The 18241-nt window shown below is 45.7% G+C and overlaps 1 protein-coding gene across 1 annotated transcript in view; it reads right to left on the minus strand.

The window, feature by feature from the left end:
* Window positions 1-572: 572 nt before the first annotated feature.
* LOC146190576 (uncharacterized) overlaps window positions 573-18241 on the minus strand; it is a 65466-nt gene continuing 47797 nt past the window's right edge. Inside the window, exons 2-4 of the mRNA XM_084600971.1 lie at window positions 15884-15988; window positions 4680-4832; window positions 573-3714 (exon numbers count right to left, since the gene is read on the minus strand). Coding sequence (XP_084457097.1) covers window positions 3500-3714; window positions 4680-4832; window positions 15884-15950 — 435 coding nt within the window. The 5' untranslated portion in view covers window positions 15951-15988 and the 3' untranslated portion in view covers window positions 573-3499. The remainder of the gene's footprint in view (window positions 3715-4679; window positions 4833-15883; window positions 15989-18241) is intronic.

Below are 18241 nucleotides of genomic sequence, written 5' to 3' on the forward strand. Positions count from 1 at the left end.
ATACGCTAAGTGGATACCCTGTGTCTCTGTGGGATTATAATATTTGGCAACAATGGGAAGCCTTTGACGAACAACTACTTTAAAAAAACATTGCGCTACAGGTAGTGAAAAATACGCGCTAAGTTTACTCGGAACGTCTTCATGATTGCATTGAGTGTTTATGAAAATTTGCGTGACAAGATAGTAAACGCTGTTGTGAATTAAGAGCCAATGATTTGCTTAAATTTTCAACTCCCTCCCCACTGATTTAAATATTATGAATTCAGGGACCCCGTTCTCCAAGAAAGAAAATTCGTGCTACGGAGCGTTTTTCCATGACAAAAAATTATTACTACAGCAAGCTCTAGAATGTGTAGAAAAATTTAAAACTCTCTAACTCTGGAAAACTCTTACTAAAGGAGCACTTCGCTGACGTAATGATCAGCTCTTAGATCCGCTGACTCGCGAGTTAGATGATGATAGCCATCAGTTGTCGTAGATAGGACCGTAGGCGCTTTTTCCTCAGGCTAGTTTCTAAAAAAAAAAAAAAAGTATTTGATTGAAAGAGGGGGGAGGGGCCGGGGGGGGGGCAGGCATGCGGTACCAAAATTATTTCTGACCAACCGCGCTCGTTTGTCTAAAGCCGTGTAGATTCTCAGATTAATTTGGAGCAGTGAGTTCATATCTCAACCACTGAGGTACCTGTTTTATCAATTGCCATAGCAGCCTGGCTTGAAGCTTGTTTATTTGATTTGATGCCCGCTGTAACGCAATGATCTTTGCACGACTCATCACTAAATTAATTATGAATCTCACTGGGCCATTTGGAGCAGAGTGTTGAATGTAAAGAACGGTATCAGAATGAATTACAAGCCAATGCTGTCCTGATCGACTACTGAAAAACACACATGCTCCTGGGAGCCGGGCAGACGTTATCAGCCGCAACTATATGTCCGAAAGTGTAAGCCAGAATATAGGCCGTTCGAGATTTCGTTTACCGCAGCGTTTCAGTACAATACAAAATATTGAACTCGATTCTTGTTCCTTATGGGCCACAAAACCGACACTTTACCCCTAAGTATGCAAATGAGCGCGCATGCATACACTGCTCTTCTACAAGACAGTTGGTATATTTGTGGATTTATATTGCTACGTATTTTCGACCATTTTTTAAGGGGCTCGGCAGAGATTCCTTCAATAAGCATCCCGTGAGGCGTGTACAAGTGCGGAGAAAAGTAAACTGAGTGCACAGGTGGATTATAACTTTTTTTGGCCATTACCTTATTGAAATTGCCAGATACCGTATGTGCCTACAAGTAGACGACGCTAGTGCGCTTTCTTAAGGACAGGCGATGTTGTATAATAAGAAAGCTGTTATTGTATTAATAACATAATATTGCACTTCGTTTAGTTATATCTACACCTGCGCAGGTGCGGGCATAAATAAACGGAGTACGATAATCAGTCCGAATACTGCTTTAACGTCGCCTGATTGAAATGGGGAGATATGACATGTGCAGATAGGTAATAGTCACAGTGTGCGGTTTCCCGCGTACAAATACAGTTTTCTTCATTCCTGTCGAGAAAATCGCGACTACACTTAGAAGAGAATGCCGAGCACAATTTACCTATATCTGCGCCTGTGCGGGGATGATTCTAAAGTGCTCTTGAAGTGGTCTAAAGGCCATAGGGGTTGCTTTTAATCCTTTCATTTGGGGCATTTAGGACATCCACGAAGGTCAATCTCTGAAGGGTATTTTGCCTCCGAGGATCTTAATTGATTCAGAGGCACCGCAAGTGCCCTACCATAAAGCTAAAAATTAATGCACATCTTGTGACCTAGAACACTTGAACAAATCTGTGCATTTATTATTGTCACCAATGCCACTACGGGAACTACTTGAGCCACTTTCGCCAACTATAAAGGCGGAAAACGTAGCCTCTAGATCGGATCGATTACTTCTTTCGATTAGCCTCTCCGCCTTTCTTTGTCCTAGCTTCTCTCATCTTTTCAAAGAAAGCGATGAAAACGGACAAAGATATCAATCCATTCAAAAAGTTCCGGCGAAATGCGACTCCATTGCGTAATCAGTATGCCGTCAAAACTGCAAGTGGAACAACATGCCGTTCAGGCTGAGACCAACCTGTGAAGCAGGACTTCTGCGATCCTTAGCAAAAGGAGCGGCTCAGGCCGACTAGCGGAGATTGGAATATATTAACATTAAAACTTGTGACATCATGACAATCAACAGCGCCAAAAGGACGGTGGTGCTCGACTCTCGCAGTTTCAGTACGCTTAGTTGTAGGATGTGCGCTAAGTATGAAAGAGTAGTTGTGTTCAGGCAGTGCAGTGCTAGCACTTGCTGCTTGCGACAGCATTCACAACAACATTTGGCAGTAGAGGGCGCTCAAATACATCAAATAAAAATAAAAAGACAGCGGATGCAAGCAACAAGTCTCGGTTTAACTAAACTGCAGATGCACATGCCTGATTAGTAATAAAAATATGTTTGAGAAACTCTTTGCCCCGGAAAACGACAAGCTGATTTGGCCCATTGAAAGCTAGTAGTTTTGACGCAGTGATTTCTGACGTACACCTTAGTGTTCAGACTGTGTACATGGCTGCTTTTAGTCACGTACGTCGGGATTCCTTCTCAAGCTCGCACGAAGCACATGATATTCATCTAACTGATTCACCACGCGATAAACCTTATATAGCTCAAGTAATCACAACTTTGATTGTCAGACAAAATAAAAACTTCTAAAACCTCATAAAGCAAGCACGAAAGCAAAATGCAGCTCAAAACTCAAAAAGGTACTGTGTTCTAAAACCCCATATGCCAATTATGCGCAAAATTCGATTTGCCGATGAGTACCGAGGCCTCATAAAAAGTAAGAAATGGTGTAAAATAGAACACAACGTAACGTTTGCCGCGGAGATACTTTGCACCTGTGGTGTAGAGTCCTGTGCGATAGGGCAGCTGGTCATATTCTGAAAGACATCAAGTACACAAATCTAGCGCTCATTGTAGGCCAAGACAAAATGCCACAGACAGGGGTACAGACACCGTCCTAAACAATACGCAACAAATAAAAAAGAATGACAACAGAGATATTAAAATAATGCGTAGCTTCTTTTAACACTGTGTTCCAACATTCCGGTTGACTTAAAGGCAAAGGTCATAAGCGTCACGTGAATCTGATATCGTGAATTGTCCTGCAGAGCACAAAGGTGTCTTAACGAAGACACTGGCCGTACCGACGCTCGCGAAGAGCTTTGCCTCTAGTTCAACTCGGGATGAATTTTAAAGCATCAGAAGTGGCAAGACTGCGTCTATATACACGAACTCAACAATTACCGGTTAGTCGATTCACACTTCTATTGAACACTGGGCACACAGTCTCGCGTCTTCTCGATGGCCACTGGCTGACTACAACAGGACTGGCGCTTGCCCTTTCCTCTTCTTCCTCGGACATTCGGACGCCCTTTTCGGCCTGGACAACACAGCCAGGCCGACGTTCAGGTGGGCATCCTGGCCACTGCCAGCCCGAACCAGAGGGGCAGCAGGACGAGCGCCACCGTCCCAGCCGTCGTCTGTACCGCTGGAGCGGCATTGCAGTAGTCAGCGTTACAAATGCATCGTACCGTGCTCCAAGCCCGGCTAGATTCCGTCAGGCAACCCTTGTGCGTAGGGTTTGGAGGAGCACAGTTGCGCCTGACGTGCTCGAAGTCACCTGCGGGTAGAAGTTTTTGATTAGTGCAATTATTCTTACTTTCTAAATGAAAACTGGGGATATGTGACACATTTGCATATTAAGGGAACAGAACTAATTTCTGCAAGACGGCGATTGTTTGAAGTGATACTTGAAATCTCAGTACAAGGACGGTCTTGCAATTTGTCTTTATCCAAAATGCGGTATTTGAGGCCTGTGATTGGCATGTGGGCCTCGAGACCAGTACAAGGACTCTATACTGCCACCAGGACATTGCGTCGGGTGCCTGCGCGCAGAATAATTGAGACTTTTGAAGACTGCGTGATGCGAGGACAGATTTGCAAGACTGCAGCATTAGGAATGAAATGCCCTTGTACAATAGAATATCCTAGAAGAAGCATGGAAAAAGAAGCTCTAAGGCGAGGAAACGCTCCTGCGAGCGTTGTCAGTGTAAAGTTTTTAAAAGAATAAAGCTTTTACCACCAGCAGTGTTTTGCTGATGTCCCTTCAGTTCTTCATAGAGGGAGCGACGCTCTGGTGCTGCACGGAAACGATGAACAGCCTCAATTTCGCACCAGAATGACAGAACGCTGCAGCTATTTCGCAGATCTACCATTTAATGCGGTCGTCGGCAGCGAACTATAACGTTAACCGTAATGCATAGTTGTGGTTATGTAAAGAGGAGTGCAATTCTTGAAAAAGTGATATGGAGTGAAGGCAATTTAATTCCCTTTCAAATACCAGTGTGCACAACTTTTCTGGAGTAATTTCTTCCTCTAGCTTTCTGATAGAAGCGCTACTAGCGAAAACCGCGCACACAAATCACATCAATGTTCTCCTCCAAGCACAGAGTGGGACTTGTACGTGCTTGTAACTTCCGGTTGGGGAACCAAGCAGGCAACCCTAGACTTTGCAATTCCTTACTGAAGCAGCCAACTCGCAATGCTCCGCATATCAAGCTGCGCATTCTGTACAGGGTCACTCACCATTTAAATCATTCTGTGAGAAGAACTCGCATCCGTGGGCGCACTCGTGAGCGAAGTTCTTCTCTGGGTCGAAGTTGGCGTGTGTGCAGTAATCTGTCCGGTTTGCCTGGTTCCTCGGCGACCAACTGCATATGTAGCACTGCACAGCCTCTCCTGCATTACAAAAAGGGGTGAAGGGTTTAAAGACATACTATACACCGGAAGCGGAACGTGTCGCGTGTAGCAGTCGCAGAGAGAGGCAGTTACAAAAAAAGTATTTTTAGGTCGACACTTCACACCCATGGCAACAGTTTTCAAACTAGAGAAGGAAGTGCTTTGGATAGTGCAATGATATCTTCTAGCCTATTATGGCACCGCCAGTTCACGCTTCACTTTTGTCGGAGCGTTTTATAGTCGGATGATGGCTGAACCAGTGTCGCCGGTAAGCGTTGCTAAGCAAGGATTGCGATGCCATGCACTCTAGGAAATCATTGCACGTCCTGGGGGTATCGTGCAGAGAAGGTTTCTCTGTTTCGCTTGCTTTATTTTGCGCATCTGCGACAGTACGAATAAGCTCTAAACACTCCGTAACGATGTGGGAAACTCTTGTGGAAGAACAAGTGCAGAGTGCGCATTCGGGAGATTGAAACTAAGCAACAGACTCGGGTATTGTGTAAAAGTTTCAGTGCGATGGATCGACGTGAGTCGGATTTTGACACTTAAATTTTGTTTATATTTGTTTTTTCTTTTGAAACCATTCCCTTAGTTCTCGTGCGCATTGGTCTTAACTGAACAGTCCAAGTCTTAATTGCATGCGCACATTCTGCTTAGTGATTGAAACGATATTAGTGTTTGGTCGGCAGATACTTATCAGCAGCTCTCAATGCATGACTGTTTAACTGCTTCTTTGCACCTTACACCAGTTTTATAGAAATATCTATGAAAGTACCTAATGGTTTGGAGGTAAGGGACAATAGTGGAGACCGCCAAAGTCGTCTAAAAATGCATGAGTTCAAAATGATCATATGTAAGTTTCTTTTAGAGGTGCTAAAATAAAGGCCATGCATTCGCAGTAATCCGATTTTATTCCTTACGGTAAAAATTCACGATTGTGAATTTGGGAAAGGCCACCTTAAAGCGCCGTTATTCTCAGTAACATATGTTACCCCCCACTGCGCAGCCACTCAGGCACCTACTCGAGGTGGTGCCATAGAGCAACGGCCATCTCAGAAGTATTGCAAACGTTTCGGATGGTCCCTTAAATCTTGCCTCACTTTAAATATTAGGCTTACTGTCGCCGTTCAATAGAGCTATTATTCTTAATTTCCTCGGAGAGACCTTCAAACTTTCTTCTCGCCTTGAACTATCCTCTGACTGTCGCTGTGAGTCAAAAGTGCAAGCTTTCTCTCAGTCTTTAGGTAGATGACTCCTAACGCTCACAGCAATCAATCATCCGTCGTCTCTCGTGACGTTATTTTCGCGATCTCGGGTGCAGAGGCGCTTCATTCCTTCATGCCTTTTGTGGCTGGGAGTATGGCCCGATGGCAGCGGGAGGGGAAGGGGAAGGAGGACAATCAAGGCCACACCGGCGGGGCGCATTGCGTCATCGAAGGCACCTGTTTTCCGTCACGCGAGCTGACGGCGACGGGGACCCATCGCCGTGGGCGTGGCCGCGCGTCGAAGCCGGCCGACGCCCGTTCCGGCGTCGCCCGGCCGCAGAGCGGGCCCTATGAGTCTACAAGCATGGGGTGAGCTTAAACGGCGTCCCCGTTTCGTGCATTATTGAAGAATAAAGACGCCTTCGTGCAGGCGCCGGGTGAAAGCTGTCGAAAGTTTCTAGCTCAAGATAATTTCGAGAATTAGTGTGAGGCGCGTCCCCTTCCCGACGGTCCTTCATCTGTCAGTCATAAACAGAAACAGCGGCAAGCCGATGCGTTCACCCGCCCACTGTAAAACGCGTAGCATGTCACGCACTTTCAAGGTCTCGTCTTCCTTACCACTTGCCATGATAATCGCTTTTTGCTCTTTCAGCACTCCGACCAGCTAATGAGCACTGGCAATGAATTATGTAGTTTTTCATTGACATCTTAGCGTGTCTTTGGTCATTATAAACTGTACTTGCTCTAGTCGCTTGATGCACTTTAAGCATGCATTATATGTTTCGATTCCATGATTTGATCACTTGCTCTCGGGCTTGCTTAAGCGCTCTTTCTCGTGATCGAACCCCGAACCCAACGCCTCGATGCGGAAGGCGGGCTAGGAGAGACGCGGTAATGGCGCGCTCTGGATTGAGTTAGATCACGTGGGTTTCTTTTACGTGCTTTCACATCGTACAACACACGGTCAGGTTTGAATGTGTTCTCTATCCAAATGAAGTCGCTGCAACTGGAATTTAGCCCCGCTACCTACGGCTCAACACCGTTTAACACCATAGCCACTGAGCCACCACGTCTGGTTGAAGTGTTAACATGATCCCGGTTTCAATACCCCGGCTGGCCAACGGTATGCTCCAGTCTTCATAGCACTTCGATATCCTAATGAGAACGAGCAGATGTAATGCAGCTGACCATTGCTCTAAACGAGGCGGATTTACTCGTGTCGTAGACTCGTGGCCCGCGGTTAGGGCATAGGGTTTCCTAGCATTACCTGGAGGGAAAGCTGGCGACGCTGTATTTTCACTATTGTAAACGTTCCAAGCATGTCGGGCAGCCGTGACAATTTGGGTGGCACAGTCAGGCTTTCTCGAGCTCATGGTGTCTTTCTTACTAAAATCCGTGATAGCAGCGCCGGGACATCGTGGGAGCCGGCGCCTGGCGCGCGCAGACGACCGGAGTGGCAAAAACGCAGTAGCAGACGACACAAACGGAACGTTGCTTTTTTTACAATGTCGACAACGCAGCTGCTGAAGTTTTTAAGCGATAAATTTCTATTTAATATTTGCGTTAAAAAGTGTGCTTTTTAAACGTGAAGACAAATTGGTTTCGGCGGTGTTCTATATTTGGTAAAAAGAATAAAACGCTGTCTCCCAATTAGGGTAAATTTTATGCTCGTTATTACCATTTGTAGCCAGAATGTTGAATTTTAGGATATTTGTGATTGCAAAACACTGTTCTTTTTCTTTAATTTACTTTAGCCAAAATTTATAATCCGACGGTAGGTAGCTCGTCCACCTGGCATGCTTCGAGCGTTCATGATGGATGAAGTGCTCTTTAAGTAAATCGCATTGACAGTGGCGCCAGCGTTCTCTCTGGCTGATGGTGAGATACTCATGATGAAGGTGTGGGGGCGCACTGGCCACGACCACGTCCGCGACAACCTACTGTTAAACGCACGCTACTCTAAAGCTGACTGATGACATCTGCAGGAAGCAGGCTTAATAATTTTGGAGAAGTTTTGGAGCTATAAAACGAGAGTTTTGAAGCGTTCTAATTATTTTTTAAACACGTTTCTATAATGTCAAATACCTTTAATGGTTGAAATCTTCAGTTTCTGACCTACAAAGACAAAACTTTCATTACTTTTTATTCAACATCACATGCTTTGCTGACTACCCACTCATATCTGACAAGGAGAGACAAATGGTCAAAACATGACAGCTGTTTAAAATAACATAGCTGACCTGAGCAAACTTCAGAACTGACTAGCAGCAAACAGGACGCTTGCTTATGCACTTCCGGGCTAAACTCTATTGTGACTAGAGAGGATCAAATTTGTATTCAAACACTTTGATCCACCCAAGCACCGCCATTATAGACTGGAGTCCAGGCAAATGAATAGCACATTTCCGCCTTCAGGGATGATAGATAGCACTCAAAGGCATCCTTTTCTTTACTCACTGCCTTCTGTGTTACCTAATGTTTTTGCACTAGCGGCCCTTGGGGTTACCTGATTACACGTTGCATTCTCTTACCTTTCCACCAGCGATTTAAACGGTTGGGAGGAGGTGCTATGCCACACGCACAGATTACCTTTCCGAAATTATTTTCCTATAATAATTTTGGCTCATTTTAAATTTACTTGCGAGAAAATATTATGCTTCACGCTTCTCTTGATTACAGAAGTTTTTTTTTTTTTATTAGGTCAAACACGATATGTGTTATATATTTGCAAAACGTGTGCTGCCAACGTTTTGGCCATGGAGGCCCCGTAGCATGGATGTGCAACTGATATGACACCGGCTTGCTGTGCTTCTCTTGGTCACTTAATGGACTGGATCACATAGCATTTTTTTTTTGTAAGATATACAACGGTCCACTTTGCAGCAATAGCCAGGGCCTCGCTAAATTTGGTGGTAGAACATCGAGGCAGCCAGTTTGCAGCAGTCTTGGTGCAGTATTTAGATTTGGAGCAGGATATTGAACGGAGAAAGCCCCTTGGAGCAGAATGGAGCAAATGGTACAGAACCTACACACTTGCCAACTGATTTCATTGCACAGGGCCGCCTACGCCGCGCATGCCCTGAAGCGTCCAGGACACGGTAGATAGCCCGAGCTCATTTAATCTCAAATTGTGTTTCCCTTGTTTGCACATGAACGTACTTCGTCCCGACCTTCTGTACATTAATAGGGCTATGCGAGCAAACGCTACGAATAGCGACTTCCCTTTCATATTCTCCGCTTTGGTTCCCGGAGGCAATCCAAGTTAGTGCTAGCGCGTGAAGCACTAAGGTAAATTTCAAGACAGAGACTTTGTTTACATTTTCTTAGAATATATTAAAAGCGCTAGGAAGAGAATAAACTGGTGTATGCGCAGTCCTCCTCGTCATCTGCTAAGCCGAGCAAGGGATGAGAAGGTACTGCCGCTTATTATTTTATGCTCAGGGCCAGGCCCCAAGAAGGCAACGGTCTGCACAGAAGCTTTGCCGGCTGTTTGTTCGACTAGTAATTTCGTTTGCTTTCAAGATTACGCTACAGGGGCCGTTGATAACGTGGGCGTCTGACGGTAGGTGCCTACTCTTGCATTTCTTCAACGGCAGCTTTGCCATCTTAGTACACCAACACCACCTAGACTAAGAGAAGGCCCGCGCAAGTTCCCCTTTCCACTAGTTCTACGTCACGACAGTGAGATCTGAGGATAGATCGGCGGCGCCGAGCACAAGCGTACGCAAGTAAGGCGATCAGGAACGACTCGGCCTGAGTGTGCGTGCTTTCAGCCTGTATTTGCTGTGTTCCTTATCCATGCTGCATAGGCGCTTGCGAGCAAGGTATCTACAATGTCTGGGTGGTGTTGTGCGCCAAACTGTCGCTCTAACTACGCCAATAGATCCAAAGCGCAAGTGTACAAGTTTCCGTCGGACTCGGCTCAAAATGCAGCGTGGACAAAGGCTGTGCCGTGGAAAAAGTTATTACCGATGAAGTGCACTGTGGTAAGAAAGCGTTCTTGTTTGCTTCCTAATACTCGTGCTGCTATTTACCACTATTTGATTTAGCACAGTGTATTAAAGCGTAGGCGTGCCCATACCGAGCACACAATTTGGACAGCATAGCTACTAATAATCGAGTAGCATTCGCCCTGCTTTGAGTGCGGAACAAAATTGATTTGGAACCTAAATTATTTTCTTATGGAAACAATTTTATTTCGCTAGTGGTCACGTGATCGTAGTTGCTGTAGTAAATGACTGGTTTAAAGCCGAGTTAGCTGCTCGCTGCATTAATATACCCATGGCAATCGCCGCTCCCAGCTTGAGCAGTTTTTTTTTTATATTTACGTTACAGCTCTGCGACCAGCATTTCCGTGAAAGCGACCTTGTATTCACGACAAGTTACACCGAGTGTCGTCAAGGTCACCGTTCTGAGTAATATCTCTGCCCACCGTCCTCATCTTTATCTATCCATCTAACAATAAAGTTAAATAAGTTAAGTTAAATTGGTTCACAGGAAGGGAAAGGCGCAGTAACTGTCACACTTGCTCTGTGGACACCCGAACCGCGCCGTAAGGGAAGGGAGGAAGGTGGGAATGAAAGTGGAAAGAGAGAAAGAGGAGCCGTAGTGGAGGGCTACGGAGTAATTTCGACCACCTGGGGATCTTTAACGTGCGCTGACATCGCACAGCACACGGACGCCACTTCGTCCGTGTGCTGTGCGATGTCAGCGCACGTTAAAGATCCCCAGGTGGTCGAATGTGCTTCATTTCTGCCATTGAAACAAATGCGATGTGGATTGTGTCAAACTTCTCATATACTTCAAAAGACTGGCAATATTAGATAACACAGGTAACACAAGTATAACCCTCTTCGTCGCTAGCACTAAAAATTTCAAGAAGTAGGCCCAGAACAACGTTGAATAAAAAAAGCGCAACCGCCTAGGGTGAAGTTGACTTTCAGTATGATCTCACTACGATGACGTCACATAAGCTTGCACAGGCCTTGTAGTAGTCTACAAGGCCTGTGCCACACACACACACACGCCAGTACACACGCCACGTTTTAAAGTGCTTTTTTATTTACTTCCTTTGTTTCGCTGATTCATGCGTAGAGCGGCGGTAAATGTTGTTCTCGAATTCAAGTCTGTGTCCTTTGTTTATTTTTTTGTACTGTCTTGGCCGCTTGACACTAAAACCACCCCGAAATTGATTCTACGAAACTTAAAAAAAAAAGCGCACTTCATTGATAGCCTCTTTTCTAACGGGCAAGACTATACCGCGTGTTTAAACTACATTTGTTTTTGTCTAATTTTCTGCCGTACAGATTCGCTGTATGGAACACTCTTGACCTCGAGCTAAAAGCGCTCTCAGCCGTGAACCAGCGAAGATCCCATCGGTCAACCTCCCTTTTCGGAGCGATCGAACAGCCCCAGGCAGAGTTCAAGAGGGCGTGTAAAATGCCGCGCAGTTCTGGCGACAGCCAACGTTGGGCAGGCGATAAACAACGCCGCCGCAGCTCACAACAGTCGTGCGAGGCATGTGGCAGTGTTGGTGGTGCGGGCTCGGGGTTGTAGGTGCAGGAGAATGCGGGAACGCTAAGAAGCCCCAAGGCTGTCTCGGGGCTCTAGCGTTGCGGACGCGTCGCGGTGACAGATCTCCGCCTACACTCGCGGCTGGCCTTTTTGCACTGCGAGCTGTATGCCACTTACTCTCCTTTTTTTTTTGTTTTTTTTTATGATCTTCCACTTTCGATACTCCGTTGTTTTTCCCTCTCGTATCCTGCTCAGTCTTCGAGGCTCCGTAATCCCGCTTCGCCTCAGCTTTCTCTGTCGACAGGAGGGGGACCAGACCTGCGCGGCGTTCTCATCCTCTCTTTCCCTTTTGTTTTAAGGGGTGGCGGTTGGTCCTCTCAAAGCCTGTTTGATCTTTGCGCTCTAAAACAGACGCCTCCTCCACTCTCGGGCAATTTAAGGAACGCGCCCCATCGAGCTACTTTTTCTTTATTTCAACTTCACCTCCGCACCCATCGCCCTGTCTCTAAGTGCCAGCGCTCCCTTTGCTGTCGCTGACGCGACGCGAGCTCCAGGACCGCTCTCTTCTGAACTTGGAGAGCCATGGCGCGCTGGAAGGGGCATGCGGCTCTCTCTAATCGCGTGCTTTATTTTGCCGATTTACGCTTCCATTTATTTTGTATCCGCTCATAGCGCTCGATGCCTTCTGGCACGCCACGCTTCCACTCAACCCGAGGGCCATATGTTTTGCATGTTATATTTATGCTCACAGAGAGAGCACATGTACAACGTCTAATTCGTTCATCTTGGGCTGGCACGCGTTGTGATTTAAATAATATCCGACGAAAACTGCAGCACGCTCCATAGATAGTTTGGAAGTGAGGGCAACAGAGGAGTTAACGGGATAAAGTTCATGCCCTGAAATCTTCGAGGTGCAGGATCATTGTGCCTGAAACAAAGAGCGCTCCCAAAAAGTTCACGAAGCTGTCTTCATCTTGACACTTCGCCAGCAGCACAAAGCGAAATGAGCAGCACGAACTTGATTAAAGAGTCTTGAAGCTTTTGATTACAGCGTCTAGTGTCAACAAAGTGGAGATGAGTTTTGGTATGCGCTTCTTCAAATCCGCTTAGAAAGCTAAGTATGAGGCCTTTTATACAAAGTGGAGCTCGAGACAAGGCGTTTGTTTACATAAGGAAGCCGGCTGTGGCTGATTGCATGAGGTAATTACTTAAACTGTGGCAACGCTTATAATTAATTTGCCCTCTAAATTATGGCGCATAGGCTAAACCGAATCGATTCAGTCTTGACCTCGCTGCTGTAACACCACTGCCACAAATTATAAGCTGGCTTAAGCTTCCTGACGATGTCACTTCAAAGCGCGGTTGCATCGCATAAGGCTTGGAGACGTGGAGCTGAAACTTCCGTGACCAGTAAACTGCATGGAAGTGCAATAACGCTTAGTTTATATCAGCCATGCATCTGTAGAGCGAAGGCTGTGTGAAAAGAAGAGTCTCGAACATATGGTGCGCAAAAAGGCATCATGAAGGGGGCAGGACTTCTGCTCCGAATGCCCCCCCCCCCCCCCCCCCCACCCCTTTTTTATTTTTATTAAGGAACGACACGGATTACATGCATGCTTGTGTGGGCATGCTTAGGTTTAGTCAAATTTCTCGGAGAAAAAAATCACAAGGCCTACCACCGCGTTTTGCATAAGGCAGGCGCCGCTATCTGAGGGCTTCCTAAGATATCTAAACTTTCTGTGGGATGGAAAATGGCCGCCCACTGCCAACAGAAAAAATATTTACATTCACTTCACCATATTTAGTGGTCCTCTACTGAAGACCCTGAGAACACCCCAATTTACTAAATTACTGCTGGCCTCTTCCTGCTTCTGCATCGATCCGTTCGTTCCAGAATTATATAAAAATAACAGGAAAGTGTTTTTGTGTTTTAGGTATCTCTGCTATTGCAAGCACTTTCAGCATGCACCGTCATCTTCATAAAAGAGCAGCTCACGCCATCAATAACCCCCAACTGGCGGTGAGGAACTGCTTTTTTCCCTATAGGTGCCCCCTGCGGCCTCCCGCAGACAGACGCCACCGTCACCGCTTCCTTCCCTATTTCCCTAAACGAAACCCATCGCCCAGCGGGTCGACGCAGGCTCTTTTGTCGCGCGCACTGTCACCAAGAGGTTGTTCTCTGGCTCTCCAACGGAGTTCCCCTTCTCGTGCCTAGCGCTCCCGCAGAGAGCCTAAAGTACCGCTTGTATTGGCTCTCTTTATTTATAACGAGAGACATGGGTTTTGTTCACCCCGACGATCGCAGTCCTAAATTCTGTGCACCATTAAGGAAGCTTGTAGACGTGCACGTGCGTGCACTGGATTGGCGGTCACAGTCGAGGACGCAGTAAGGTAGATGGCCTTGCGGTGGGAGGCGACTATCCAGCATGCGCGGAACTTAGAAGTAGAGTATGGAAAATGGAGGCTGCTTTTATTTGAAATGAGTAAGACTTAGTTAAATCGGTGTTTGTAACGGGGAGGTATGCACAAGAAAAAGCAGAAATTTCAGTTTGTAGCACACGTGAATTTGTAGCGACTATTTAAATACTGCGAGAGGCTGAACTGTCTCAAATATAGTGCCTCATTAAGCGGTCACACGCAATGCACGACAATGACTTTGTGTAGCAGTTTTTTGTAACATTGTCCAGGCAAAGTTTGCGCTAAATTCTTTAATATTTCCCCCTGGAAGCAGCGGCTCTGATGCAGAAACTCAAGCCTAAGCTGCACTTCCCATATATTAACGTAGTTAGATAAAGAAGGTGGAATAATTTCCGCCTAGCAGAAGCAGCGGACGAGGCCCAACATGAATGCTATCTTTTTTTGGTCAAATTAATTATCACCGTAAACAGGAAGTCTATTACAAAATGAAGGCAACTTGCAACGATCTTTAAATATATTTTCCGTATATCTGCAGTGGTGCTATGTCCACGGCACTTTGAACCCTAGTTATACGCTCCTCTCCAAAGACTGATATTTATTAAGATTGTTTTTGGCATTATGGACATTCTGATTATCTTCGATAGGTGTCATACAGCGCTGTGGTACGGCACACCGCGAAATGAGAGAAGAAAAAAAAAGAACATCTTGTTTAATTTTCCCATCCCTCTTGGCGATTTTTCCCTTCCTTTTCTCTTTCTCTGCCTTCTGTCGCTTTCATTGTAATACCTTTAAGAAGGCGCCTTAGCGCACTGTATAAACCATTTTTGAGAAAAGTCGTGCTACGACCGAAACGTCGAAATTAATATGTTTTAAGTTTTTCAGTGTGACTCCTTGAACATAATCTATCCTGCAGCAACGGCACTGCACGGAAATAAAGGTGCAGAGTGCGCGCGTCGTCTTCTGTGGGCTCGTAAAAGTTTCACGTGTGAGGGTTGCTGTACGCGTCGGCGAACCCCGCCGGATTTCCCTTTACTTTTGCTTTGCGCTTGCTTTTCTGTGGGAGGGGAGATTGAAATAAATGGTTCCCCACGCGGCGCTCTATATTACAAACTTTGCGATGGATTTTAGGCGCTCAGTGGCAAAGAAGGAAGTAGAAAGCGATCTGCTCCCTAAAGGCCAGGCGCAGCACAAAGAACACCCCTGAAGGACTCACTCCCGTATGGATGTACTCATATGACAATGCCATAAATTTCTCGCTGGGTAATATTTTGTGGCGCTGACATCATCGACTGCAGGTTGTCAGAGATCCTGTCACGCAATCCTTGGTGCACTTTCCAGATTTACGTTGAGCATCAGCCCTACATTTTGCACTTGAACTTAGAATTATGCTCGAGGGGACTTGAGACGGGACTGGAGACGGGCTACATGAGAAGTGTACAACAAACCAATTTCTCAAGGCCCAGACGCTGTCGCTTAGGTTTCTCATATTGCAAGTGGAGCCATACCTACACGGGCCGGTCTGAGTCAATAAATGGTAATGCGTCGAGTAAGGCTTTTTAGACTTTAAAATATTTTTTTTTTGTGGTACACTGAACGTTGATGTGAGTCTAGAGCGGCTTTCCTTTTTTTCCTTCTCGAGTGCCTTTATTATTTTTCTTGCTATGCTTTTATCCTACTAGCGCTTTGCCAAAAGCCAATGCTGCAAGTTATATTCAGCAACAAGTGGATATACCACACTGTCATGACCAAGAAACTAAGTTGAAGTATCATGACTGTCACGAAAACATTAACAAATAAAAAGCAGCTGTCCGCATTGCCCTCGCTTGAAGAGCTTGTTGGTCACAATCGTCTAAATGGTAAATGCAAACAAAAGTCCAAGCAGAACGTGCAAATAACCGTTTTGGTTCACTTCACCTGTCGTGAACAACAGCAGGAACGCCAAGACCGAGAATGTAGCGACCAGTGAGGCAGTCTGGGTCATCCTGACACTGGAAGATGCCCGGTCCACACCGGCGGGGTCTGCAAACAGGCATACAAGAACGTAAAAAAATATGGTTGGTGCAGTTTTTAGGCACAGAGTATACGCGTTGACTATGGTACAAGCATCATGACACGTGGGGAATTCGTCAGCATTTATTTTAGAAATTTAAAGGCCCTACACTGGAGAAAGTTAATGCGCACAAGGTATAGCTGTGACGTATCACTAATTTGTAATTTCACGCATATCTTTATAGTTTTCATTGTGGTGGTAAAAGACCTTTGAGTGTAACCTTTGAGTGTATGGAAGTTATGTTACATACGAGTATGGAACGTCGGCGCGTTGCTCTGTAGTTTATATATGACGTCGTGAAAAATATATACCAATTACCTTATTAAGTATTCAACATAAGCCACATTTGTAAAAGCTTCGGTGCATTCAGTAAGTAGTTTCTGCTAGGGAACAATCGGGTATGCAATTTTGAACCTCGTACTACGCAAAGTGATCACTGCATATGGAAACACGTCAAAATGGTTAATGCACCAAGCACTTCAAAACAGTTGTCCCAGTAGTGAGTTAAGTGAGCGTGAAAAGTATATCGCTTAAATATACGACGGTGCCAGGAAGGGTGAGCAGAACCGTGCTTTTTCTAGACTCGAAATGACGGAACGATTCACTACATCTTCACTGAGCATCTTCACAGAGTCTACAGGAAACAACAAAAGGAAACTTGTCAAAAGCAAGATGCTGATTAAAAGAGACGCTCATTTTCTGCTGCAGCTTTTTTTTTTTCTGATTTGTTCTTTCTGCTATCTACCATGTATTATTCCATCCTTTGATGTAGGAACCGGCGTCTGACATTGCTTGTTTCAGTAACTACCAGACCTGACAGGCGTCCCCAGTGGTAGCTAGCACTAGTATTGGCGCGTAAAAATTTCGAAGACCAGAACAACTGCAGAAGTCTGTAATACTCGGCCGACCGAGAACCGCGTTTCGATTGTGCCCCGGAATCTCATGCACGCATGTTTCGTAAGCACCTTTCAACAAGACTGGAAGCATCATATTTCTTGTGCCACGCAACTCATAAAAAGATGCAGGGCTTCACTACAGAACGCTACCCATCAGAGCTAGACCAGCAAGCCCGCTATTGAACTCGGTTCCTTTGTGTGTTCGGGCACAGACGGATGGACGCGGCGTGCGGTCAATCTGGGTCAAACTGCGCAGCTAGTACGCAGCTTCTCATTGGTGGCTCCCCATCGCAAAAGGGCCCCCTCTGCTCCCAGTCGCTCTAGCCCTCTTGGCCGCAAAAATAAAGTTGCAAAGATTGACCCTGCCGTCCCTAGAGCGCTCCTACACATACATACTGCGAACCGCAATCACGAGAGTGCTTTTACGTCCACAACAGAGCACAGAAACAGGGGCTCCTTGATGTGATTCGAAGAACGGGTAGGCGAGTGCTCGTCCCTTTGTGTATACAATCTCGTGGTCCTCTTCTGTTTCTTGGTGTGCTTTGGAAATGCTTAATGATTACGGAACGGAACAGGATTGAGGCATGCCGTCCATCAGAGATGGTGCACCGCCCGAATTTTTTTCTTCTTTTTGGAGTATAGCCCTGACCTCAACAGCTCACGTCATAAATGAAAACAGACGTATGTTAGGGATTGGCGTACATATTTCCAAGGAGTATGAAAAAGGACACCAGCATCTGGCAGCATCAGTGCTGTTTGCGTACGGTAATATTGGAATGGGTTATTGAATGGGGCGTGGAAAATTTAGTTTCATGATGTAGCGGAGAGAAGGTGCTCAGAATTTCTTAAGCAACTTGTTTTAAATGCTGCACCCAACAGTGTGTAGATTTTTCGCCTAACTGAGGCGTTCTCGCTTGTCAATGAATGTTTTTCTAAATCGTAACCTTCCTCTCTTTAAGGAATAAATTTTTGATCCGCGTCTTCTTGTGCTGGAAGTCTTGGCGTCAGACATACATGGCATGAATTACCTCCAGTAAAAATGCATAATCTCAGTTTCTTGCTTTTTAAACTGAAATTTTCGCTACAGTGCGCTTCGAACAAAGGACATGGCGAGCTAAGACAAATGCCGTAGACCAAGTGCGTGGCTACCGTATGAGACACGCCTAACGTAGTTACAAGTGCAGTAATTGTTCAGGAAGCATGCATTATGCGAAGAAGGAAATTTAACTTTTTGACACATAAAAGAAGGTCAAAAAAGCCTATTGCGTCCGAAGACGAATGGGGGAGCTGTTCCCCGCCGAGGTTAAATAACTTGCCACCATGTGC

The sequence above is a fragment of the Amblyomma maculatum genome, chromosome 4 (assembly GCF_055883805.1).
Source record: "Amblyomma maculatum isolate TAMU_Amacu chromosome 4, ASM5588380v1, whole genome shotgun sequence".
NCBI lineage: Eukaryota > Metazoa > Arthropoda > Arachnida > Ixodida > Ixodidae > Amblyomma > Amblyomma maculatum.